The sequence below is a fragment of the Grampus griseus genome (genome assembly GCF_964374135.1).
Source record: "Grampus griseus genome assembly, chromosome: 10".
NCBI lineage: Eukaryota > Metazoa > Chordata > Mammalia > Artiodactyla > Delphinidae > Grampus > Grampus griseus.
In genome coordinates this window covers 27,017,432-27,045,384 of record NC_139004.1, presented here as the reverse complement: position 1 = coordinate 27,045,384, position 27,953 = coordinate 27,017,432, and the positions used below count along the sequence as shown (strand labels likewise).

Genomic DNA, 27,953 nt, shown 5'->3' with positions numbered 1-27,953 from the left:
TCTCATCTCTTCTCTGGCCCTTGGACTGGGATTTACACCACACGCTCCCCTGGTTCTCAGGCCTTCAGACTCAGACTGAATCACACCACTGCCTTTTCAGATACAGACACCCCCGGTTCACATCATCATTCTGGAGGAAGCCATGGTAACAGCCTGAGCACTTTCATTTTAGGGACTATTCATAAAGATCCACTCTCCTGAGTCTTAAGCCAAGCCTAGCAATAACAGGGTCACGTGTTCACGTTCAGGAAGAAAGTAAAGTCAGACCTGAAGGAATATTCTGCCATTTCCCCCCCGCCTCCCCATTCCAACTTTGGGTCTGATATAATACACTTACGAAGTAATTCTGGTAGAATTTGGCTGAGGACTACAATCACAATATAGTCCCTACATAAACACTCCCATTATTTTTTCCAAGATAGGTATAATTATTTTACATATATGGATTACATCCTCTGGTGTTCAAGTCAATGTAAAACTAAATTAAAGAATGGGACTAGTCAGATTTTTTTTTAGGCATTGTTTAATTCTTAAAATAGAAAGTAAATAGGTTTACAAGAAATCTTTCAAATAAATAGCACAATTTTAAAAAATAATACCTTTGTCTAGAGTTTCTGACAAAGTATTGAGCATACGTTATAGAGAGTTTTTAAGGACTTTTTTAATTTTTAAAATTAAAGTGAAACTATACATACACATTTATAGCATAACAACATTCTTATAAGTCAGGTGCTTGAATGTAAAGCTTTCAGGAAAGCACATATTAGGTGCTGAATAATTTGAAGACGTGGCTTCTTTGATCATTAGTGAAAGAATAGTTTAGAAAGCTAAAACAAAAACAGGATGTTACATAGACTGTTGCTTCTTTTCCAAACACTTCTCAATATCATCAAGCACTTGAACGGCAGCCTTTGGAATTCGAGTCCCAGGACCAAATACCTTGGAAACACCAACTTTAAACAGAAATTCATAATCCTGTTGAAAGAATTTAATTAGTAGGACAATATTTCTAATTTCAAGAAAATGAAACAAAAGGACAATGAATGCTGTCCTTTCTTCTTTATCCCCAACGCCCCAAACTTTCTCATCCGGTACACTCTTGGCATTTGGGGCTGAAAACTTCTTCCTTGATTGGAACTGCCACTAGCACCACCGTTAGTACTCCAAGACATTAAAAGAACAAAAGACATCCTGCCCATTTTCCAAACACCCCAGTGTGTTGTTTGTGGTGGGAAGCTGTATGGTCCACCAATTGAGAACTTCTGAGCCCTAAACCATAATTTTCTCTCACCTAAATTTTTACTACTTACCATTATTTGTGTTAAATTTAGCAACACATTATAGCTTTAAATTTACAAGGCTATTTATTTCCTCCAAGGTAATTTTGTCTACAGCTAGTGAATGGTGTAGTACTTTGAATTCGGCTTCGTGATGGAATTAGGTTTTCTAGAAATGAAAATTAACTCATTTAAAAAAATTCTCTGTTGTTGCTGCTGCTGTTTATTAGTTTTACACAAAGTTTGAGTGAAAAGATTCCCAGGGCACAAATACTGCTCCAGGCTTTGGATTGTTTTAACATCAGAATATTTGTATTAGGATGTGCTGTAAAGCCCTGATCCTCACCCACTAGGATGATCATACTTCCAGGACATTCTGGTTTGTGCTTATTGCTGCAACAGCTTTTTTGTTTTTTTTCCCATGAGTCTTTTTTTTAAATTATTGAGGTATAATTGACACATAATATTAGTTTCAGGTATACAACTTAATGATTCAATATGTGTATATACTGCAAGATGATCACCACAGTAGGTCTAGTTAATTATCTGTCACCCTAGTTACACAATTTTTTGTGTGTGCACTTGTGAGTTTTGTGTGTGCACTTGTGAGTGCAACTTGTGAGTTGTGAGTTTAAGATTTATACTTAAAACTCTGTAACACACTGAGCTCTTGGTAACTCTCTTAGTTACTTAGTACTATGTCCTTAGTCCTTAGTCTCTAAGGTACTACTTACTTACTTACTTACATACTACTCTCTTAGTAACCTTCAAATATGCAGTACGGTACTATTAACTATGGTCACCATGCTGTACACATATTCCTAGGACTTATTTATTTTATAATTGACAGTTTGTACCTTTTGGCCCCCTTCACCCATTTCACCCACCCTCTACCACTGCCTCTGGCAAACCACCAATCTGTTCTTCTCCATATAAGTAAGATCATGTGGTATTTGTTGTTTCTCTGTCTGACTTATTTCACTTAGCATAATGCCCTCATGATCCACCCATGTTGTCGTATATGGCAAGATTTCATTTTTTTTATGGCTGAATAATATTCCTCTGTGTGTGTGTGTGTGTGTGTGTGTGTGTGTGTGTGTGTATCACATTTTCTTTATCCATTCATCCACTGATGGACGCTTAGGTTATTTCCATGTCTGGGTTATTGTAAATAATGCTGCTATGAACGTGGGGGTGCATATATCTTTCAAGTCACTGTTTTTGTTTTCTTCAGATAAATATCCAGTATTGGAACTGCTGGATCATATGTACTTCTATTTTTAACATTTTGAAAAGTCTCTATATTGTTTTCCATACTGGCTGCACCAATTTACATTCCTACCAACAGTGCACAAGGGTTCCCTTTTCTACACATCCTTGACGATGCTTGTTATTTCTTATCTTCTTGATGATAGCCATTCTAATAGATATGAGGTGATACCGCATGGTTTTGATTTGCACTTCCTTGATAATTAATGATGTTGAGCATCTTTTCATGTACCTGTCGACATCTGTCTATTTAGATCCTCTGTCCATTTTTTAATTGGATTATTTTTGCAGCATCCTTTTTAGTAGTACTCATTTTCATTCTTAAAAGTGATCACATTGGATGATTAATTACATGGTCATGCTAATTATCCCCCAGCTACTTCTTTTCTATCTCTATTATTTCCTTATAATATTCTTGTAATACCATAATTCTGCAATGGCACTTAACATGTGTTATCGCTATAAGCTCCACAATGGCAATGGCTCAATCATTTTGATTAACCGCCATATATTAGTGCTTTCTAATCTAAAATCTAAGAGACTTTCAGTTGAATAATAGCAACACTTTATATATTTACTGGAAACAAATAATGAGAAAAATGCATGGGTGTTAACTGATATATAATTATATTATAAAGGATACCCATGTTAACACACAAGTGTGTCATTATAGAATATGATCCTTAGTCTTTAAACTCATGGGGAAAAAAGTATGGCAAACACCTACAGATATTCTAGGTAATTTAAATATCCAGAGACTTATACAAAATATATTTCTTGAAAATGTCAGCTCACTTATATAACAGGCCTGCATTTCTTCTCAATTCATATTTCAATGCCAGTATTTTGTGCTGCCTAATTATTTTGGTTCTTAAATTTTAATATCATGCCCAAGAGCTTAGGGATTATAGACTCTAAAACTGCAATATAGATAGAAGTGTTCCACAGACAGACAGCAGTAAAGACTAAAAGCCCTTTATATTCCCAAGTAGTAAACTATATTTATGAAGATAAGAGCAAATGTGCTAACAAAAGCAGTTTTGTGTTGACTGTAACACATTAAGTATTGTGTTGTTAGAGAGAATAAGTAATACATAGCTTGGTCACCAGCCCCACATTGTCACCAATCTCACAACCTCATACATATGTGTATTTTCTCATTTCCTAAGTAGTATATTCATTATTTTATATTCTGAGTTGTAATGGAGGGAAAACAATTGTAGACATGGGCACAAGATCACATGTCATTGACAGATTCCTGCTATATAGTGGTGAGGACTTTATAGTATGTATGAATCATTTACTTAGGAGCAGTTTCATGTAAAGTTCGTGTAACTCAATACTTTTTCCATTCTTAGTAAAAGAAGAAAATTTGATATAATTAAAAATTAAATTGGAAATAGACCCAATTTATATCTCAACTATTTTAACCTATCAGGAAGGTGTCCCTGCCCCCTTAATAAATTAATTGACATTATTGTTACCTAGCACCCATTTCTCCTTTCCTAAGAGGATCTACCTTTTTGTTCAAGAATCCACCTCTGCCCCATTCAGCCAATAATTTTTAGGATAGGCTGACTCCATTTATATCTGAATTAGGTATTTTTGGCTCTAAGAAAACTATTCCCCAATCAAATTAGCTTCATGAAAAAGGGGCTCTTACAGGACCATGTAATTTATACAGTGCTGAGTGAAGGCAACATTTAGGGATGGGAACAGGCAGGAAATGGACAAGGCAGTGACTCTAAAACAACAGAAGTAAGTGCTACCAACTGACTGACTAAAGGACTGGCTCCACTCCTAGGACAAGGGGTGCTCACTCTACCTCTAGGGAGGGGCTGATATAGTCACTGTGTGTTCACCATTTTTTGCTACTCCAGTTGTGAGATTTTATTACTTTTATCCTGCTCCTTCTCCGTCATTGCTTATTGAATATAAAGAAGATAGATCTCTATCTAGGTGACGAGTTTGTAGGGAGGCAACTCTCTCATATAATCATTATATATTATTAAATCAAATTATGCATATTGAATTATAATATAGTCTGAATAGAAAACAACATGGACCACTTTTATAGAATTTACTTAGTAAATGACCTAGGAAATGATCTGGCTCTAAATCTGCAACAAATTTTTAGAGAAAGTATATAGAAAATTAAAGGACTATGAATAAGCTACTCAGATTTCCCATCATGGTACTAGAAAATGTAGGAGATGAACAATACCTGTGGTGGTATCACCCCCCCACACATGACAAGAATATCTGGCCGTCCAAGGGCGTTGAGTTCCTTGATGAGCTCAGGAACTAGGGTCTTATGCCCAGCAGCGAGTGTGCTCACACCCACAGCATGAACATCTGCATCCACAGCCTGCTGGGCCACTTCCCGGGGAGTCTGAACAATTCAAAAGTAAAGAGACAAATCATTATTTATTCCGAAAAGTGTTTCTAAAGTGTTACACTACTTCAATCAACATTCTAAGATTTTCCTCATTAAAAATCTTGAAGTGAATATAACTTCATATTTCATCATCAAATACCAACTCATCCAATTATTATAATAAACACCAGGGCTATATCTGCTTCTAGCACTACAAACTATCAATTAGATTTAAGTCACATCAAAATATAATTCCCCCCAAAATGTTCAAGATAAAGTAGGAATATAGGCAAAGTATATATTATCTCTTCATTATAATTTTTAAAAAATACATCTGTTGTCTTCACTATCAACATTTACTGAGAGGTAACATGGGATAGGATTTATAAAGAAGTAAAAGACTGAACATAAAATGCAACATGAAAAAGTGAGCCTTAGGTTTTAAAATAGAATGGGAAAGAACAAGATGGTGGGCTAGGAAGCTCCAGGACCTCATTCTCCCATGGAAACACAGAATTAACAGTAATATATGGAGCAAAATAAGGTGAGAACTATAGAAACTAGTTAAGGGGCTACAGCATCCAGGAAAGTGCATAAACAAGAGAAAGGATGGTGCCAAGGAAGGCATGCCTCTCATTTATTAACTGATTTAACCATTGGGATATAGAAGCATAAAGGATGTTTTCAAACATTCTATTATGAATTGAATTACCAAAGATCATATCTGCTCTGTAATGAGTCCGTGACATTGCTTTGATACTGTACACATATATTTAAATCATTTCATATAAAAAGTAACTACAAGTTTCTTATTGTAAATGTAATGTAAATTGAGACAACTGGGAAGGATAAGGCCACCTGAGAAACCAATGCACAATTATAAGCACTAAAAATACTATCAAAATCTGTGAATTTTCTGAGTTGGCACGATTTTAAGGCTCATAATTTTAGCGCAGAATCAAAAGATTTTATACTCAGTAATGCATCCACATTCAAGAAGATCTCTAGGTAAGTCATACAACATATTGGTAAAACCTTGAGTCTGTGAAGAATATTAACACACAAAATTAAAACCTTTAAAAACGTGCATATTCCTGCTATTGATTTCTTAGAGGTAAGACATTTAATTTAAGCATGATTTGTTATTCATATCATACATGCTACCAAAATTGATTAGATTAAAATTCCATTTAGGGACTTCCCTGGTGGCACAGTGGTTAAGAATCTGCCTGCCAATGCAGGGGACATGGGTTCGAGCCCTGATCCGGGAAGATCTCACATGCCGAGGAACAGCTAAGCCCGTACGCCACAACTACTGAGCTTGAGCTCTACAGCCCAAGATCCACAACTACTGAGCCCGCATGCCACAGCTACTGAAGCCCGCGCAACTAGAGCCCATGCTCTGCAACAAGAGAAGCCACTGCAGTGAGAAGCTTGTGCACCGCAACGAAGAGTAGCCCTCGCTCGCTGCAACTAGAGAAGCCTGCGTGCAGCAACAAAGACCCAAAGTAGCCATAAATAAATAAATAAATAAGTAAATTTATATTAAAAAATTCCATTTAAACAATTCAGTTCCATGCCTTATGTTTATATAAATTAAACTATTTTAAATGATCAAATGTTGCAATTTTAAAAACATCAAATCTAATTTTAATTAAATCAGTCATCAGAGAACTGCATGATTGTACCTTCAGCCACAGATAAGTTTTTTTTTTTGTAATGATGTAGAATTATGGTTAACAAAGTTGGTGGTACTAAAAGACAAATTATATTTTTGCAGATGGTATATAATGGGGAAATGAACTTTTGGTTATTTGAGAAATTCCTTTAGATGCCAATGTTCCTTTAGACAACACTTTTTAAAAATTCTTTTATTTTATGAAAAATTATTTCCCAAAAGCTAACCACTAAATATTGAAAATGCATTATATTTGATCACTATTTAAAACAAACAAACTAAAGCAAAAGGACAGCAAAATGTAAGTAAAAAAGTAGAATGGGAAAGTATTCAACTTAGAGGAAGACTGAAAGCAATCTAAATACAGTGTATACTATTTGTTTAATCTGAAACATATTTGAGATTCTTAACAAAACCCACCTTAAATGCCTAAGACTCTAAACACATTTACATATTTATCTACCAACACAGTTCAGGACATATCTCCAGAAGTCTGTGCTAACTCTTTATAGTAACAATTTCTTCTAGCCTCTCTAGAGTAATATTTTAAAATCCCAAATGGGAAAACTCTTATGGGAGACTATAAAGGCTGGGCCTCTTCAGGAAGATTTACTTCTTTCCTGGTGAAAATGCAATGAATACTCTTTTAGTCTTCATTCCAGTTGACCTATCCACAGTATGTAGCAATAGTACTTGAAATTCCTCCCACAGTTTTCAATACCTGAAAAAGAGGACCAATATCCACATCAAAACCAAGATCAGCAAATCCTGTAGCAATAACTTTTGCTCCTCTGTCATGTCCATCTTGTCCCATTTTTGCCACAAGAAGACGAGGTCTACGACCTTCACATTCCATGAATTTCTGAACCCTAAGGAACATTTTAAAATACAACAGTTATATATTAATTGCCCAAAGGTAAGATATAAGACTCTAATTTATTTGCAGTAAATCTTTCAAGTTTATTTAAAACATCTAATCTGTCTACTCATATTTTGTTAATATCTCTGTTTCACATTAAGAACTCCATTAAAGCCTGAGTATGTTTACCATCTCCCCCCTTAGAAAAAAATTTGAAAGATGGCACAGACTGTAAGTCTGTAACACTGAGAACATCACAGTGAAGCAAGATAAGGAAATAACAACTTTACAACTTAAGACAGTCCCCAGAGTACAATATTCAGAAATAGTTAAATATAAACTAAAAAATGCCTAACTAAAAAGAAGTATTTGTACATATACGTGACTCACTAGCTGTTTTGAACTGTCCATATCTCACTTACCCTTCACAAGTGTGAACTCCCCCAAGGTGACCTCAATGTGGTATCTTAATGTATAATCAAAATACTTGCTTGCTTAAATCAATAAATTTACACCTCAGATGAAAAAGCATGAAGAAACAAATTTATTTTTGTTAAAAGAAAAAAAAATGTTCCATTTTGATGACTTTCACCTTGGCTGTTTTGATATTTATTTCATATATGAGTAGTGACATAATATTTTTCATGGAAAATTTATTACAGTGGTTGAGAAAACTAATCATCAGGAAGCTACTACTCACACTTCAGAAGCATGATCAATTTATATTAATTCATATTTCCAAATCATGTTTGACAGTTATTTACTGTCAGCCCAGTGATGAGTGATTTTAATTTTTGCATAGATGGCAACCAAATATTTACTTTCAAATAGGAAAAGTAAGATTTTATAATTATTTGAGCAATTAAACAATGTAAATAAAACTTAAGAAAATATGAAAATGTACCATCGTAAGGAGATTGAAATCTAAGTACCTGGAGGATATGAAGCAATATCAATGTTAGTTAAACAAACATTTGCTTGAAATGAGAAACTCCTAAAGGGGACTGTGGTGAAAGTTCAAAATATTATTTTAGTAAAGCTACAGATTAAGAGGAAAGTACAAGTCAAATATTTTCCAGTGGTATATGAAAAAATTAAGCCCACCGTAGATTCATGGGGATTGTGTTAACAGAAAAGATGACATTCTGGTTTAAGAAACCTCACATATTACCTCTTGATAGCAAATGATATCTCTTTACTTTCTCCAAATTCCTGGCGATAGGCTCCACTCACCATACGATCACTAGCTTTATGCTCACCAAATACCTTTTTCATGGCATCTGTGATTTCTCCAACTGTACATCTAAAATATTAAATGGAAGTTCTGTTAACATCATTATTTGGGATAAAAATATTTAACTTAACATTCAATATAGTTAGACATATTTTCTTACCTAAGTCAAAAATAGGCTGTCAAAAATCTAAATCTGAATGCTTTCTATTGCATTCATGATAGGATCTTTCCTCAGAACACTTATGAAAAAAAATGATTCTGAATGCCTTTACTGTAAAATGACCGAATGACCTAAAAACTACTAATAGACAAGCATCTAAAGGTTACTGAATAATTCACTGCTTAACAATACAAATGGGCAAAGACCAAAATTCCTACTGATATTTTTTGATAAAAAGTAAATCTTTTAGCATATTCCATTTGGTTATTAATTCATTCAACACGTCTTGAGTGCCTAATATGGGCCAAGCACTGCTAAGTGCTAGAGATACAGTGATAAATAAGACCAAAAAAAAAAGTACCCGCTCCTGCAGAATTTATCATCTAGTTAGGGAATACAGATAATGCACTAACAAACAAATAAATTAATAAGATAATTTCATATGGTAATAAGTACTATAAAGACAGTAAAATAGGCAAAATGGAATGAGGTGTTTGGGAAAAATGTTTTAGGGATATTGAAGATATGAAGATACAGCTTCTGAACTAAGACCTAAATGATGAGAAAGAGACACACAAGGGAACTTAAGAGGGAAAAGTGTTTGAAAAGGAAATGCTAAATGCAGAGGCTCTGAGAAGTAGGAAAACATGTTTTATGTTCTAAAAATAGAAAGAAGGACATTGGTACACAGCATAACAAAGGAAGTAGGATAAGACAAGGTCAGAGAGGTAGGCAAGGATCATATCCAGCAGTCTTGCAGCCATGGTTAAGATTAGGTTTTAATTTAAAAGGACTGGGAGACCACTGAAGGATTTTAAGCAGGGAAGTCATCTTATTTCTTTTAAGAAATTAAAAAAAAAAGGAAATTAAAACTGAAAAACAAACAAAAAAACAACCGATATACTCCATCCCTTAAGCACTTGAAACAACTTAAAAGTCTATTATATTAAGCAATAAACAAGAAAAGCAAAAATAATTTACTTTTTGACATTATCGTATATTGGGAGAAAAGTTTTTGTGTCACTTGCTTTTATGCATGTTCTGTAAGGCAAAGCACTGACTGCCTTTATGCTGGACTATCTTTTCAGAGATGTCTACATAGTACACAGCCTTGGAAGACAGAGATACTGTCCAGCTTGGACAAAGGGCGGGTTTGCTTACTGTCCAACATAATAATGTCTCCCTATCCTTGAAAGTACATCAAACTTCAACCTGTAAATCAGTGACACAGGTTTATTATAATAGCTCCAAATGTCCTGAGCCACAGGGAAATACACGAATATTAATACACTTCATTCAAAATGTATTAATGTTTTAAATGCACAGATGTTGAAGAAAAACAAGGTTTTTTTTTTTTGGTTTCCAATATTTTCTTTTAGGCTCACATGGTTTATAGAATCAGCCTTTTATTTAAGTACACCCTGAAAAACTAAACTGGTCAACTTTTAGGATTTGGAAATCTCCAAACTTACATATCCTTACCTTGCACGAGCTGCATCTACTGCAAGAGCAAGAATATTCCCATCTCCACTGGCAGCACATGCAGTCAGGGCAGTGAGACACCGCTCAGCCAAAGCTTGATCCCTGCTGGATTTGACCTTACAGAAAAGGGTAAGGAAAGGGGCCATAGATGTGATTAGAGAATAAAACAGAGATCAGATTATACTCTTATTTATATCATATGGAAATTGTTCCAGAATCCTAACTTTAAAAACAAAAGAAAAAAATAGAAGAGAATAATATGTTTCCTAGCATTGATATTCATTACATTTATTCACTCCCTCAACATTTAAGGACTTCCTAAAATAATACTAAATTCTGTATAACACTGATAATTCAGAAACAAGCAGGGCAATAATAAATAATAGTGCTGACCCTCCCAAGTAGTACATGCTACTTAATAGATTACAACTTAGGGAATATTTCAGTTATATTTTAAGTTTCCCTTAGCTAATTAATAGTCTATTGGTAATAATATGTATGTATATTGCTATTCTACTTAAAAATAATCCCGAGAGAAAAAGAGACAGAGACAATGAGAAATACTGCAAAAGAGAGAGAAAGACAATGAAAAGTGTAGTCAAAAACATTTTCCCTTGGGTCTTAGCTCTACTCTGCTCTGCCAACAACCTGCCTAAACAAAGTTACCTAAAATCCAATTTTTTACAAGTTTTCACCACCTGTAAAAAAGTCTAAAATATGATACTGCCTAAGATGCCACTAAAATTATATCATATCTATAAGCAGAGGTGGGTTAGAAAATTTATATTAAAGGCAAGGAGGAACCCAAACCCATTATCATTATTGAATTTCTCACTCTTACCCAAAATAAGGTAGATCATCATTTATGGTAAGTGGATGCCCTCAAGCTGTGTGTTTAAGAGAGTTTAAGTACAAGAGAGGAAAAAAGCAGTTTTCCAAATATAATAAATATTGAGACTTTTGTGACCACTGGAAATATAATGCTACATCCTAAATAGGACCCTTTAAAAAATGACAAAAATGTGGGAGAGGAGTCATTATCTCCTGAATGAGGGTGAAAAAGGAAACAATATCATTAAACATCTGTCATTAACTCTAATAGAAAAAACAAATGGAAGTTGAAAGTTACACATACAGTCTAACTGGACAAAGTCTACTGGATTCTTAAAGAACATGTGAACTGAGGGGAAAAAGGTCCTATCTTAAACAATCATAGGGAAAGTTAACAGAAAAAACCATTAAGAAATTTCAACTTTCCTGCCTTAGAAATAGCAATAATTACTAAAGCCAGAGATTAAGAGACCAAAGTAGCTTCATACAATAGAAATATATAGGTTACAGCAGTAAGAATTAATGTTTTATCTATTTTAGTATTTTATATACTTTGGTTCATCTCAGTGAGAAACTGGAAATTAAAACAGTTCTCTAGTTTCAATCTAAATATCTTTCATTCTAAACTGTATCTTACTAAAGCACTATTCAAATATATTTGAATTTTTTTTTTAATTGAAAGCAAATGATTCTTTCATAGTAGTATCAGGAACATGGAAATAAATTACAGTGAGAAGACCTGGGTTCAAATATGGACTCTGAACTTAATTTTGTTTTTAACTTTGAGTGAGTTATATAATCATCTAAGCCTTACTTCAAATGTGTAAATTATAGAAGGCATTGTTATTAAGGTGTGGTTTTTAATAAGAATGTATACGTTTCACAGAGGCAGATATCATGATTAAAAACATGAGTGTTTGGTGTCAACAGACTTAGAGATTTGAGTCTTGGATGCTTAATTATTTATCCTGGGCAAGTTTCTCCCATCTCCCTTTAGTTTCCTTACCTTTAAAATGCTGGGAAATAATACACACTTCATATGGTGGTTCTAACAATGCAGCAGGACAGCATGAGGGCTTGGACAGTGCCCAGCACACAGAAAACGTTCAAAATATGACAGCTGTTATTACCTTCTTAAGTTTTTCAATCTGCTTGTTACGCACTGAAGTATTATCAATTGCCAGAACATCCACAGATTCTTCTTTTTCCAACTGGTACTTATTTACTCCAACAATTACTTCAGAACCTGTTAATCTCCCAGAGGAAAATAATATGTAGATTCTATTCACAAATAACTGTCTAACAGTAATGCTCTGATCACCACACATATTTTCCTTATAAGTTTGATATTTTTAAGTAGTATTCTTACTCTTAATGATATTTCAATATAGATCAGTGAATACCAATATGGAATGGGGATAGGAGGGGAAAAGACAGGTATATATCAGAATCTCTGTAAGGGAGGGCTTTGATTATTCACCCAAACTATATGCTTTCCCAGAGTTTCTGATAAACTCTCTTCTAACACTACAAAATTAAAACTGTAGTAGCAGCTACCAACTAAGATTTATAAGGTAGAAAACAAACATGCAATGGCTTTTGTAATATTTTCTTGAATCCTCTTACAGCCAATCACTTTTAAACAAAAAATACCTTTAAAATCTATAAGTGATAAACCAGAATTACAAATTATACTTCCTTAACACTATAAATATATTTTGCCTCAAACTAACAGATTATTACTCTAGCTAAAGACATCCCACCAAGAAAAGAGGTATATCCTACCTCAGGATATACCTCTTTTCTTATTTTCTTCATAAAACTTACCATAATCCGTAATTATTTTGTCTATTTATTTGTTTACTTGTTCATTTTCTCTCTCTCTCTTACCAAAATGTAAGCTCTATGGGTGTAGAGACCATGTCTGTCCCATTCACAGTTGTATGCCCAGACATAACACAGTGTCACAGTGTCTCAAATACTAAAGACTAAAAAAGTATTGGCTGATTGAATGAATAAATAAATGAACAGTCCAATGCAGAGCACAATGACCAATAATAATGTCATCTTCAAAATGGTGGAGATATCTACCCACATATATACACATAATAAATGGGCAAACCTCCACACATACTTTGTACATATGTTTGCTTATGTGCATCCAGGCATGCAAAAATACAAACACAGAGATAGATACATATAGATTCATGAGAAACATTTTATCCAAGTTTCATTTTTCTATAATTTTTGTTTTACTAACTTTATATGTTATCTTCAAACAGAAATTAATATTTCTTTTTTTTTAAATAGAATTTACATCATTTAATTTATTTATTTATTTTTGGCTGTGTTGGGCCTTCGTTTCTGCGCGAGGGCTTTCTCTAGTTGCGGCAAGCGGGGTCCACTCCTCATCGCGGTGTGCGGGCCTTTCACTGCTGCGGCCTCTCCCGGCGCGAACCACAAGCTCCAGACGCGCAGGCTCAGCAACTGTGGCTCACGGGCCCAGTTGCTCCGCGGCATGTGGGATCCTCCCAGACCAGGGCTCGAACCTGCATCCCCTGCACTGGCAGGCAGACTCTCAATCACTGCGCCACCAGGGAAGCCCCAATATTTCTTTTTAAATACTGGATTTCACATATGAACTTTTCTACTTTATCTTACCAGAATCTATTCTAGCTTGTCTTCGGGCAGCACATTCTTCGATTCGAAGTTTAGGTATTCCCTCTGCTACAGCTTTGGCCATTCCACCCATCTCTTCAATTTCATTAATGAGCTAACAAGGAAAAACAGATTAATAAAACTAGAAGAGAAGATGAAAATATTTTAATAAACAATACAAATGTGTTATGTTATATAATTACTAATGTTAATAAAATTATAAACTATTTTAGTGGTAAATTTAATGTTTCATAAGAAAAGAAATAACAACAGAGCATTAATTAGAAATTCTGCAGAGTTAATGATGCTGTATTATATATTTGAAAGTTGCTAAGAGATAGATCTTAAAAGTTCTCATCACAAGAAAAAATACCTGTAACTGTGTGTAGTAATGGATGTTAACTAAACTTATTCTGATAATCCTTTCACAATATATACATATATTAAATCCTTACATTGTACACAAACTAATACAATGTTAATATGCCAATTATATCAATAAGAAAAAAGATATTCTGTGCTTAAAATTATTTAAAAAGACAACAGATAAACTAAAAAGTATATTTTGGAAAACACAAAAATCTCTCGCTCAAGTCTTAGAAGCCAACTAAAGATAACACTAATTCTGTAATTTTTATTTTTAATTACATAATAAAGTTTTCATGGTTACATAAATACTCTAAAAAGTATATTTCAAAATGCCATTTTATTTTTCAATTTGAGCAGCAGAGTAATGATATAACTCTAGCATTACTGACATCAAGAAATACCTAAATCTTCAATCACAGCCTCATATATACATGAGACAGTGGAAAATGGATGGTGGAATGGAATACGATTTCGTAGATAGGAGCAAGGTCAAACTGGCTTTCTGCTGATGGATTCAAGAAAGAAGAACCTGTACTGGATTCAACAGAAGCCAAGAATCTTCTAAGAAGCTAAAAAAGAAGGGGACTACTTGAGAATTTGCAACTACCTCTCTCCCATTCTATCAGGAAAACCAAAATTTACTGAACTAGAGAAGCAATGGACTATGAAACATCAAGTACAGGGAGAGGCAAGGATAAGATGTCTTACTGAAACAAAAACCTACATTCTGAATGATAAGATTGCAAACAAAAAGGCACACAGAGGAAACAGTGACAATACAGGATATAAAAGAAAACTTCAAAAAATATAATGATCCTCAGAAAAAGAAGAAGAGATTCTGTAATAATGAAACAACTAGTATGAATGCAAGAGGAAAAATTAGAAAACAAAAATGAGCTCTCAGAAATTAAAAATATGATATATAAATTTTAAAATATTTAAGTAGAAAGATAAAGGTGATGACTCTCCAAAAAACCAGAACAAAAACTCAAAGATGCATTATAGAACAGATAAAAATGTCAGAAATCATTTAAGGAGGGCCTTTCCTGATAACTATAAGTTCTAAAAAGAGAAACCAAAGGAAAATGAGTGGAGAGAAATTATCAAAGAAATAATACACGACAAATTTCCCAGAGCTATGAGAACACGAAAAAGGGACCATGTGAAAAATGTCCACCAAAGGGGACAGTGCAGGAAAAAATACACACACCAAGGTACATCAACACAAAAATAAAGAAGAGATCCTGAAACTTTCAGAAAGAGACATCCTGAGTGAGAATAGCATCAGATTTCTGAACAGAAATATTGAAAGCTAGAATAAAAAGTAGGTGAATGCTTACAAATTTGCTTACAAACTCCCAAATGAAAAATTTCAAACCCAGACTATCAATTAAATATGAAAGTAGAATAAAGACATTTTCAAACATCCAAAGTTTCAACTAATTCATCTCCCATGCACCATTTTTAGGAGGTGCCCATAAGATGTGCTTCAAAATAACAAGGGATAATCAACAAAGAGACAGGATTCAGGACATAGATTCAACATAGCAGAGGTGAAAAGGATTCTGACAATAATGACAAAGGGAAGGTCAAGGACAACAACGGTCTAGAGAGAAACCAGTCTAAATCAAATGAGAATATAGAGGACTTCAGGAAGGATTTACATTGAGATATAATTATATTGGTAATATGGGACAAAGGAAAGAAGGGACAAGATCCAGCTAAAATACAAAGCTACCACACTAGCAAAGCAGTAGATAAGGTCTAAAATTGATTGAATTAGAACAAAGAGTATATACATGTAATTTTAAAACATGGAGATAAAAACAAACAAAAAGACGTAGCTGACTCAAGGAAGCAGGAAAACAAGCAAGTGGAGGAGAAAAAACTGCTTTTTTGTTATAGTCTTTTAACATTAGTTGTCTTTTTAACTCTTTGAAATAAAATACTTTAATACAAATACAAATGTATTTTTAAATTAAGCTTCAGTTTTAAATACTATAAAGTCAAATCTAAAATTCCCTTTTCTCTGAAACACTTTATAAATCTTGATATAAATCTATAAATGATTTGATTTATAAATCAAAAATCTATAAATCTTTATAAATCTGTAAATCTTATAAACAAAGTTTCAAAGAGGAGAAACTGACCTTCAAGGCAGCGTCATAAACATCATTTGTGAGAGATTCCATCATATATGAACCTCCCCAAGGATCAGCCACTTTAGGAATCCCAGATTCTTCTTGAATAATGATTTGCGTGTTCCTGGCAATTCGAGCACTTTTCACCGTTGGCAAACCCAGGGCTTCATCAAAAGAATTTGTGTGCAAAGACTGAGTCCCTCCAAACACTGCTGCCATTGCTTCTACTGTGGTACGAATGATGTTATTGTAAGGATCCTAAAACATTTAGTAAAAGGCAAAAAATCAAAACAAAACAAGGCAACAATTGATATATATTGCAGCCGTAAAAGATGACAATGATTAAGCAGTGGCTGATGCATACTTTCTTTGCCAAAGTCTGTATTAGTCTTCAGAATATCTAATAAATTTAGACAAATAAGTAAACAAACCAGATTTAGGATTAAGAGCCAAAGGATCTAGTCTGTGCTTAGGCACTAAAACATTGCCTCTTATAATCATCTGAAATATAAATATTTGTTGTGCTTATTTTTGTATTGCCTAAATAGTCTTCTATAAGTGCATCATGAATGTACACTTTGTCTATGTAGATTATTAACATACTTCATTTCATAATTCACTATCTCCTAATTATTGTATACCTTGAAGTATCTACCTTAATGAGGTACACAAAACTGACAATGATTTATTAATAAATGATTAATAAAACAGATGAACAATGGACTATAAGACAAGAAATATGACTTCTAGTTCATTCTGTTCCTAACTGTGATTTGGACAAGTCATTGGACCTTTCTGAACTTCAGCTTCCTTAGCTGTAAAAATGAGGAGGCTAAGTCAAAAACAATTACTAAAGTTCTTTCCAACTCTGAAATCTATTTTTCTCCATTTATAAGTACCTGAAATCATATTTAATATGGAGACTACTAGTTTTTATTTGTTTTAAATTTATAAAAGCAATGTAACTTTAAAGTTATAAATTATTTTAATGTATCAAAATAATTTAATATGTAAAGAAAATGCATGTTAAAAAAGATCACCACCACATAATTTTTTAATGAAATGAAATTTCAATAGATTACTCAAGTGATAATAGTTTTTAAATTGTTTGTTTGCATGCATGCTTATTTAAACACAACTATAATAAAAAACTTTGTATGTATAAAATCAAATTTTAATGAGGAAGTTTTGTGTTAAGAATTTTAACCATTAAAATTATTTAAGACAATATTACTTAAATTATAATTTGTACTTCTTCCTTATCATCATATTTTTTTACTTTTAAAAAAGTAAAATACACAGTCCTGCATGTAAGCTAAGATTTAAATGATTTTATATTGTTAACCAATAGAGGGGGCCAATTTTATTTATTTATTATAATTTGTGTAAAAACAAATATAAGTATGCACTACGCTTCAGAATAATTATGATTTTCAAATATTAGCAGATAAGTTCTTAAATCTGTTTCTTGACTATACCAAGCGCTTAGAAGAAAATATATGACTTTACTAAAATTCTACACTTTAAATGTTATACATACTTGCTCAGTAAGTGACCATCCTGAAGTCTGGCAATGTGCTCTTAGAAGAAGAGATTTAGAGTCTTTAGGCTTAAACATTTTCTCTATTAAGTGAGCCCAGAGTCTTCTCCCAGCTCTCATTTTTGCTATTTCCATATAAAAGTTCATCCCAATTCCCCAGAAGAAAGACAACCTAAAATAGTAAAGTTCAGAATTTGATTATAAAATGGAAATTAATTGTATCACATACACACATACATACACACAAAAAGCTCAGATTTTAATTTCAAGCTACTTAGTTTGAATTAAAAACAAAACATATGTACTTCAGTAACCTTAAACGTGTAATAATAGATGACTTCTGTATTTTAAAATGGAAATATTAAAAGAACAAAAGCAAATCTGTCTTGAAAACCATATTTACATTTTAATATTATTTGTCAAATGTGCCGATTGTGTTCTCTGAACAGCAGAGGCCAAAATTCCTCTAATTTACCAAGAAGTACAGTAAAATTTAATTCTGAATTTTAATTATAAACAGTATTGGCTTATTCCCTCTTTATCACTCATATAAAACATAAAAAAAATCTGGTATATTTATATATACAAATTCATTTTTATCAAAATACTTTGCAGGCTTCCCTGGTGGCGCAGTGGTTGAGAGTCCGCCTGCCAATGCAGGGGACACGGGTTCGTGCCCCGTTCTGGGAAGATCCCACATGCTGTGGAGCGGCTAGGCCCGTGAGCCATGGCCGCTGTCCGGAGCCTGTGCTCTGCAACGGGAGAGGCCACAACAGTGAGAGGCCCGCGTACCACAAAAAAAAATATATATATAATATATACATATATATATATATATTTTTTTTTGCTATACACTCATAAAATGGTCCTGTGAACTTTCTTAATGTTGAGGCAATATCTGAGTTTAATTTACTGACCTTGGTGCAAATTCATCAATTGTCAGGCCAGCTTGGAGTCCGGTTCTACAGTACTCCAACCCATCTGCTACAGTATAGGCCAGTTCCAGAATGGCATCAGCTCCTGCTTCCTGCATATGGTATCCACTAATTGAAATTGAATTAAATTTTGGCATGTGCTATATAAAATAAAAAAATACAACTGTAAATAAAAATATAAGAAAGGTTCTATTAAATCTATCTTCTAAAAGACAATATTATTTTAAAATGATATTCGATTCAGATATACTAATTAGTTCATAATATTAACTGAAAATATTTAATGTTTAGTTACATTCAATTCACTTTCCAATTAAAATGGCTGATCCAATGAACCACTGTAAGGACTGTACCTGTTTTATTTTTCTAGTGAAAAAGAATCACCAACCACCATTTAGCACCGAAAGTTAAACTCTGAAATTAGCTGGCTGAGGTTAGGAATGTAACCTTTGGTCCAAGAACTGAATGATGACATCTTTAATTCCAAACTCATGACTTCGACCTCATAAGAGGTCCTAAGACCTCAAACCTTTGGGAGAATCTGCTGAAGATGTATAAATTTAATTATTATTAACTAGTTATTAATTATCTTATTTGAATGAACTCATTGAATATGAATAAGTACACAGTGGGTAAAAAAAGAAAATGGTTCAGTGCTAGTACTATATATCAAAACAGGAGAAAATGCATGGCTTAAAAATCAAAGTTTTCAGTTTGATTTACTGTGACATTTAATGCTAAGGATAATTCAGACAGGATCCTTCTACCACAACTACTAATCCACTATCCCCCTAAAATGTCACATTAGGTGGGGTACATATCACACAGAACCTGCAGAACCAAAAAACGATTATCCTTCCAAGAATTAACCAAAGATAAAATAATAAAAACTAAATCAGACACTCATTACAGTTGGTTCAGAACATGGACTCAAGTCAGAGTGCTCAAATTCTAGTCATGTCACTTAACTAGCCAGAAGACTATAGGCAAGTTTCTCACCTTGTTATCCCTTGGTTTCCTAACCTATAAAATAGAGATAATAACTCTACCTTCCTCATGGAATTGTTGTAGGATTAAAAGAAACGATTCATCTAAACAACTTAGTACAGTATTATGCCCGTACACAGTAAGTCATCATAAAAGGTTAGCTGTTGCTAGTGTATGGTATGAATTATCTGTATTTTACATTTGCAAATATTTTATTTATAACTAACCAAGAGTTCTTGAAAAATGTTCATCACAAAAGCAATAAGGGGATTGAATTACATGGAATTGAGAGACTACTTGAATATATCTGGAGTTACAAACGAGAAGGAAACAAACATGTGCTTCTCTACTGAGAGGAGTTTAATAGTAGAATTTTTTTTAAGAATAGTAGAAACACTGGGAACATTGGAATATTATTCAGCCTTTAAAAGGAAGTAAATTCTGGGCCTCCCTGGTGGTGCAGTGGTTAAGAATCCGCCTGCCAATGCAGGGGACACAGGTTCAAGCCCTGGTCCGGGAAGATCCCACTTGCTGCGGAGCAACTAAGCCCGTGAACCACAACTACCAAGCCTGCACTCTAGAGCCCACGAGCCACAACTACTGAAGCCTGTGTGCCTAGAGTCCGTGCTCAGCAACAAGAGAAGCCACTGCAATGAGAAGCCCATGCACCCCAACAAAGAGTAGCCCCCGCTCACCGCAACTAGAGAAAGCCCACGTACAGCAATGAAGACCCAACGCAGCCAAAAATAAATAAATTAAATAAATTTTTTTAAAAAAAGAAGTAAATTCTGAAACAGGCTATAATATGGATGAAACAAGGGCATTACGCTAAGTGAAATAAGCCAGACACAAAAAGACAAATACTGTATGATTCCACTTATATGAGGTACTTAGAGTAGTCATATTCATAGAAACACAAGGTAGAATGGTGGTTGCCAGAGGTTGAAGGAAGGGGAGAATGGAAAGTTATTATTTAATAGGTACAGAGTTTCAATTTTGCAAGATGTAAAGAATTCCGGAGATGGATGGTGGTGATGGTTGCACAACAATGTGAATGTACTTAAAGCCACTGAACTGTATACTTGGAAATGATTAAGATGGTAATTTTTATGCTATGTGTATTTTGTCACAATTAAATATTTTTTAGAGGAACAACATAAAAGTTTAGTTACTTCAAATAACATACTTGATCAATATCTGAAACTGGTACTTTTATCACTTATATGAAAGATTATATAAAGCAATTTTGAACTTGTAGATGACATTAGTGTTTCACAAGGTTAAATGCCCAAGTACATAACAGCAGACTGGTACTATCCACTCCAATAGCCACTCTCTACTCTCCTCTTGTACCTGAACCATACATTCAGTGCCAAAGTGTTCTACATTTCCAATCTTACCTCTTTCTGTCAACTGAGATATAAGTGGAAGTTTGGTTTGTTCCTTCTGGAAGTTCACCTTTAATCAGAGGGGCTAGGTCCTCTCCCCACACAAACACAGCCGGCCCACCTACTTCCTTAATCATGAGCTGGCACACAAACAATAGAGAAGCCAAATGAAAGGAGGCTGGAATCCTCACGACTGCGGTGTTTCCATACAACCAAGACCTTGAGTCTACAGTCCAACTTTTTTCAGTTGAAACAGAATTGACTCCTATTTAAAGCTACTGCTATTTGTGTATGTGTGTGTGTCATATACTGCTCAAATCAATCCTCCTGTGCATGTGTTCTTGAAACTGAAAAAGGTGAAAGGCATGTATTCTATACAATTCATGTGAGCAGATGGAATCTATGAAAAGCAATAAAATTGAAAAGTATAAAGTTTATCAAATGAGGAGAGCAGGCAATGCTAGCAAGAGTTCGGAGATAACAGCAATTACAAGAAGTAAAGAGATTAAAAAAAAGCTTTGATGATGAAGGAGAGATGTGCCCTTTGCTATGAAATAATGGTCTAATTTTAAGGTAGGTAAGAAAAGAGCATTGCCAGCAAAAAGTAACGTGGGAATGATGGGGGAAAATATAAATGAATTACTCAGAGGAAATGAAGAAGCTTTATGTTTCCCTGTAGAAGGATTGCTGCTAATATAGGAATACTATAAGAACCTTATTTTCTCACCAATCTTGGGAAAATGAACGTAGTTCAGGGGTGAAATATTAGGGACCTCATTGTGGTTACAGATGTAAGTGTTATCTTCTAATCCAGTTTTTTGCAGAAATAAAGCTAATATTTTGATCCCCATCTGTCTGACACCAGTGTCTATTCACAACTGGATCTGAACTTTGGAGAGAAATAAAAGAAGTGTAAATTATGAGCCCTCCCTGATTCTAACAAATATCAGAGAATAAAAATTTTAATAAAGAAAATACAGTAAATATCTACTGCCCAGATTCCCACAGGTAATGACAGACCATAAAACTAGTACATTAAAGACCAAAAAATAAAAACAATACACACACATAAACACAAAACCCACACCCTGACTCTATACTACAACTATTACTCTGACTCAATTACCAAATTCAAATTAGGCTATAGCATTTTATAAAAATTCCTACATTCAAAGAACTACAGCAAAATCTATAATAACCACAAAGGATACCTTTGCTGTATATTGGAAGATGTCAGCAATAATTTTCATGGATGGTTCTGGAGGAAAAATGTAAGTATTTCTGACCATAAACTCCTTTAGTATATCATTTTGGATTGTACCAGTAAGTTTCTCTTTAGGTACACCTTGTTCTTCTCCAGTTACTATAAAAGTTGCAAGAACTGGAATAACTGCTCCATTCATGGTCATGGAAACTGACATTTTTTCTAAAGGAATTCCATTGAAAAGAATTTTGGTATCTTCCACAGTGTCAATAGCAACTCCAGCCATTCCAACATCACCACGAACTCGAGGGTTGTCTGAATCATAGCCACGATGAGTTGCCAGATCAAAAGCAACTGATAATCCCTGCTGACCGGCTAAATATATAAAGAAAAATAATGTAGGATTAGAGTCTGACATCAAAGTAAACTGATTTTCTTTAACATTACTTAGTGTTGATTCATCTCATCAAATTATACTTTTATAATAAACATTTTTTATGCTCAAAACAAACTTAAATAAAATACTTTATTTCCTACTAAAAGTCTGCTGTTTCTCATGTGCTAAAATACACAAAGTGAATTCCAGACTTCACTATAATAAAGGATAGATGGAACCAAACGTGTCACATATCTCATGTCCATCTCAAGATTTTTTTATCTTAACGATTTTTTAAAAATTTTTCATTTATTTCTGGCTGAGTTGGGTCTTCGTTGCTTCCCGTGGGCTTTCTCTAGTTGCCGCGAGCGGGGGCTACTCTTCGTTGCGGTGCACGGGCTTTTCATTGCGGTGGCTTCTCTTGTTGTGGAGCACAGGCTCTAGGCATATGGGCTTCAGTAGTTGTGGCATGCAGGCTCAGCAGTTGTGGCTCGCGGGCTCTAGAGTGCAGGCTCACTAGCTGTGGTGCACGGGCCTAGTTGTGCTCCGCGTGGTATGTGGGATCTTCCCAGACCAGGGCTTGAACCCGTGTCCCCTGCAATGGCAGGTGGATTCTTAACCACTGTGCTACCAGTGAAGCCCTATCTTAACAATTTTTGATAGAAATATATTTAATCATGAAAAGATATGGCTGTTTGTATATAGTTAACATAATTTAGTATTTGTATGCTCGCTTATTTATTTTTGTTCTTGTCTTGACCATTCAAATATTATGGGAAACAGAATTATGAAAACCACGCAAAAAACTAAAATTTGTACATGATCATTTGTTTATTCCTTTCTTGGGTCATCACTTAAAGCATTTGCCCCTCCAATTCCTATCCTGATGGTTTTAAGTAAAAGCTTCTCAAAGGCAAAGCCAAGGTCTCTTTTCTTCATACAGCTTCACTTCACCTAATTCCTTTTACACAATGTGCATGTAAGTATTGTTTACTTTCAAGAATTTAGCACTTTATTCTGGGTCATCTATCTTTTTGACCATGGAAGTTGAAAAACATTCACTTTTTTTCAGAGTATAGCCTTAACTACAAAATTATAAAGTGACTATTACCTTTATAGAAATTAACCAGCCTCCCTTCAAAAAAACCAAGATGAGGAAGTGTATGTTTGACCATAAATATTACGTCTCACTAAAATCTCACCCTTAATATTGTCCTTATAGAACTTATTGCTCTCTTCCACAGTACTAAAACCAGCATACTGGCGGATGGTCCAGGGCCTAAAGGTGTACATGGTGGGATACGGCCCACGTGTGAATGGCTTTACTCCTGGAAGTTCTTCAGGTAAGTCCTTGGTATCCCTGCTGGAATACAGAGGCTTTATGGAGATCCCCTCTGGGGTGTGCCATATTAGTTCTTCCGGGTTTTTGCCTTTCAGCTGCTTTTTAGCCAGGGCAGCCCATTCTGGGTGAAGGGGTTGTTGCTGATGCAGAAGTCGCTGCCATATAAGCCTGGAGCCTGATGACTCTTTCAGCTGCTTCAGGTGATGAGGTGAAAGCAAAAAAAGCCGACTCTTAGCCGTCAGCATGATGGAGCATGGAAAACACCCAACAGGAACAAGAACTGACCTAGAAAAAGAAACACAGTGCATATGTATTTATAAGACAGCAGCAAAATAGGAGCTTTTGGTGAAAAGGGAAAAGAGAAAGAAAGGGTATATCAGTATGATTTCATCTCTTCTCCTCCGCTGCCCCCTCCACCTGATATTTTATAACTCTGGTCCCTCTTTTCCACAACTGCTATCATTGTTCTAGTTCTAGTCCTCTCCCTCAAGAGACTCTTAGTTGGTTTTACTGACCAGTCTTACCCCCTCTCATTCACTCCACACACTGACACCAATGAAAATATGATCATGTATCACACTTCTCGTAAAATTTTTCAAAGGCTCTGCATCACGTAGAGGATCGAGCGTTGCCTCCTAACTAACTTTTTCATTCAAAAGGTTTTTATTTAATACCTACTTTATGACAGGCAGTGTTGGACGCTGAAGAAAAAAGTGGTGAACGAAACAGGTATTCAAGGCCCCCATGACCTGATCCCTGCTTATCTCTCAGAATCACCTCTGCCTTTGACCTCTACACATTTTGTGTTCTAGAGATACTGGATTACCTACAGTTCCCTGCATACGTCAAAGTTCCGGGACATGCTCTTGCTCTTCCATCGACCTAGATACTCTTCTTTGGCTAAGGCATCACCTCCAGTACGCGGGGCTTTCTATGTGACAGGCACTCCTTAAGGACTTTATGTAGAGCAGTAATTTTAATCCTCGTAACACCACCAAGAAATAGGTACTAATATTATCCGCATTTTACAGATGAGGAAGCTGAGGCACGGAAGACCTAGCATTTAAACCTAGGAAGCATTTAACTAATATACTCACAGCCAGTCCCTGAAACTACAAGCTCAGCTAAATGGCCTCTTCAGTAATCCATACCACAGAGTTCTGTTTCCCTCTTTATACATCTATCATCTCCCACACTACAATATATTAGAACGTTGTTTTTTTTTAATGTTCATATAAAATATTTCTTTATATATGTTTTATGTTTATACAAAACACACATATATAAAATTTCATATACTGTATATATTCTCCTCTATTCTATAAACTGATCCAACATCAGAGCTGTATATTCCTGATAATTAGCAGTCTTTTTCATCATTTTAGGTAACTAAGTCCGATTTCATCATTTTACAGATGTAGAAATTAAAGTCCAGAGAAATACAGAAATAAAGTGGCTTGATCAAAATTCCACACAGAAAAGCAGTAACTGTTCACCTGAGTTACTAAATCCTTGTCAGAGTCATATAGTCTCAATATGTAGAGCCTAGTATTTTAAAAGATTTTGAGTTGCAAATTTTATCAATATATTCATCATGCCATGCAGTAGATAAGGCAACAGCAAAGTGAGCCTAAAATTCTATTTTCCATACTATTTCTTACCTATCAATTTGGAGCTTAAAAGAAAATAAGAATAACCAACATTTGTTAGGGAGTTGTGAAACAAAGAGACAATCCACCGGTGGGAGTATTAACTGATTTAACTATTTCCAAAAGCAAATTGGCAATACGCACAAAAGGTCTCTGAAATGATTATGCCATTCCACTGAGGGCCATCAGTCCTGGGAAAGTTACTAGATAAAATACATGTTCCCTATAGTTTTACTTGTAGTAAAGAAAACTTAGAAACATCATCAATGTCTAACAATGAAGAAATAAGTGAATTACAGTATATATAAATTATAGAATTTTATATAGCTATTAAAATATGTTTAGGATATCAGCAAAACTAATCTTTGATGTCAGAAGTCAGAAGAGTGGTTACGTATGCTGACTAGGAGAGAAAGGGAGCAAGAAAGGAGCTTTGGGGTGATGGTCTTGATCTGAATTCCTATTATGCAGATGTGTTGTTTGTGGAAATGCCTCAAATTTTACAATTATGATATGTGCACTTATCTGTAAGTATATTATACATAAGTTAAAATTTAAAATACGTTATGCACGTTTCTTAAAAAAGGAGATAGGCTCAAAAAGTATTAAGTGAAAGATAAAAAACTGTAAATGCAATGTGTTCAACTAGTTAAAAAAGTGCATAGAACAAACTCGAAACAGAAATACAACAAAAACAATTCCTATTTTTTTTTTAACTACAATGATTTTTATTCTATTAAATCCATGGGGTCCTTGTCATCCAAGTTCTTGTGAGCCATAAACTACAGGTACCAGCTTAAAACGTGGGTGAGAAAAATAATTAATTTATAACTGAACCATTAGGGTAGTAATGATATAAAAAGTAATCTGAAAACTGCCTGAGACCAGATTGCAGACAGATAATATCAAACTCATTTCACACAAAATACAGGTAGGGCTTTTCTAAACCTGGATAAATGACAGGAAAGAGCCTTATATTATATAAGTGACTTCCTAAAATTGCATGGCAAATTGCTAACGGTTGGAAATAGCCATCACTTTTAGATAAGAACACAACTTCTGCTGATGGCAACAGGATTTCTGCATTCTTCTCATATCCATCAAGAGAGGCTTCAGCATCCAAAGAAGCAACATGCAAAGCAAATATAATAAGTTATTGATGGTTAGAATGTATTAAAGAGCAACGATGAAGCAAGCCTGACCCCACACCCTCAAAAAATATGGGTAAAACACCTACATACAGCTCTGAATCAAATAACTTTCAAGTTTGTTTACATGTGGTTCCGCACTAATACTTCAAGAAAAGCTAGCTTGGAGAGGACAACATACAGCATGCCAATTAAATGTACTATTAGCGTAAATAAATCATTAACCATAAGAAAATACTGGGAGAAAATCATTAAATGATTTTAACTGTGACACACATACACAAACAGATTATTCAGAGTTTCGAGCTTATGAAGGATTGCTCTTTCAAGATAAAAATGAGAACAAGTTAGTAATTTACACTTTCATGTCAACTTAGACTTGTCTTTCCCCCTCTCACCCTCATCTGTACACAGAAAGACACTTCCACCCCCGCCACCTCTTACAAAAAACCCTCACAATCACCGCGGCCTAGACGGAAGGCAGCTGTGAAGCCAGCACATCTCTCTGAAATCTACAATCGCCCTCGGCCTAGAGAAACTTCGTAGTGCCTGAGGGGGCCAAGGAAGACGGCGACATGGCCTCTGGGACATTAAAGGCACCTTCTATCCTGTAGTACCTCCGGACTCCCCCTCGCTGAAAGAGAGCGGTCAGTGGAGAATCTAAACCTAAGAAGCAAGTAGAGGAGAGTGGGATCCCTTCCCAGTCGTAAAGTAAAGAAGGAGGAAGTTGGGAGGTTGGGAGGAGGGAAAGGACCGAGGCTCAGAGGACAGGTATGGGGGGAGAGAGGAGTCTGAAGAACGGAGGGATTTGAAAGGCTGACGTTCCTCAAGGTGCACGGTCTTACTCACGGGTCGGCCTATCTCGGACCGCGGATGCGGGAGAGAACGGCTGGACCTCGGCGCCCCCAGCCCTACAAGTTAAAGGTCCCCAAAGCTGGGCCTGCGACCAAGCAAACGCAAAGGCCAGCGGGACGGAACGGGGGCGTCGGCCGATACCGCTCTCTTTCCAGCCAATCTCATTGAACTCTCGCGGGAGCGCTCCCGATGAC

The 27,953-nt window shown here is 35.0% G+C and overlaps 1 protein-coding gene across 1 annotated transcript; it reads right to left on the bottom strand.

Annotated features, from left to right (window-relative positions):
* Window positions 1–523: 523 nt before the first annotated feature.
* MMUT (methylmalonyl-CoA mutase) lies at window positions 524–27,918 on the bottom strand. The gene is made up of 13 exons (XM_082662992.1): window positions 27,754–27,918; window positions 23,968–24,392; window positions 22,397–22,764; window positions 18,793–18,950; window positions 17,876–18,047; window positions 16,345–16,593; window positions 13,829–13,940; window positions 12,298–12,413; window positions 10,337–10,452; window positions 8,632–8,763; window positions 7,323–7,470; window positions 4,771–4,938; window positions 524–975 (listed from the first exon to the last, which is right to left on the bottom strand). Exons 2-13 carry the CDS (start codon window positions 24,350–24,352, stop codon window positions 847–849), a joined length of 2,253 nt encoding a protein of 750 aa, XP_082519118.1. The 5' UTR covers window positions 24,353–24,392; window positions 27,754–27,918; the 3' UTR covers window positions 524–846.
* Window positions 27,919–27,953: the final 35 nt, after the last annotated feature.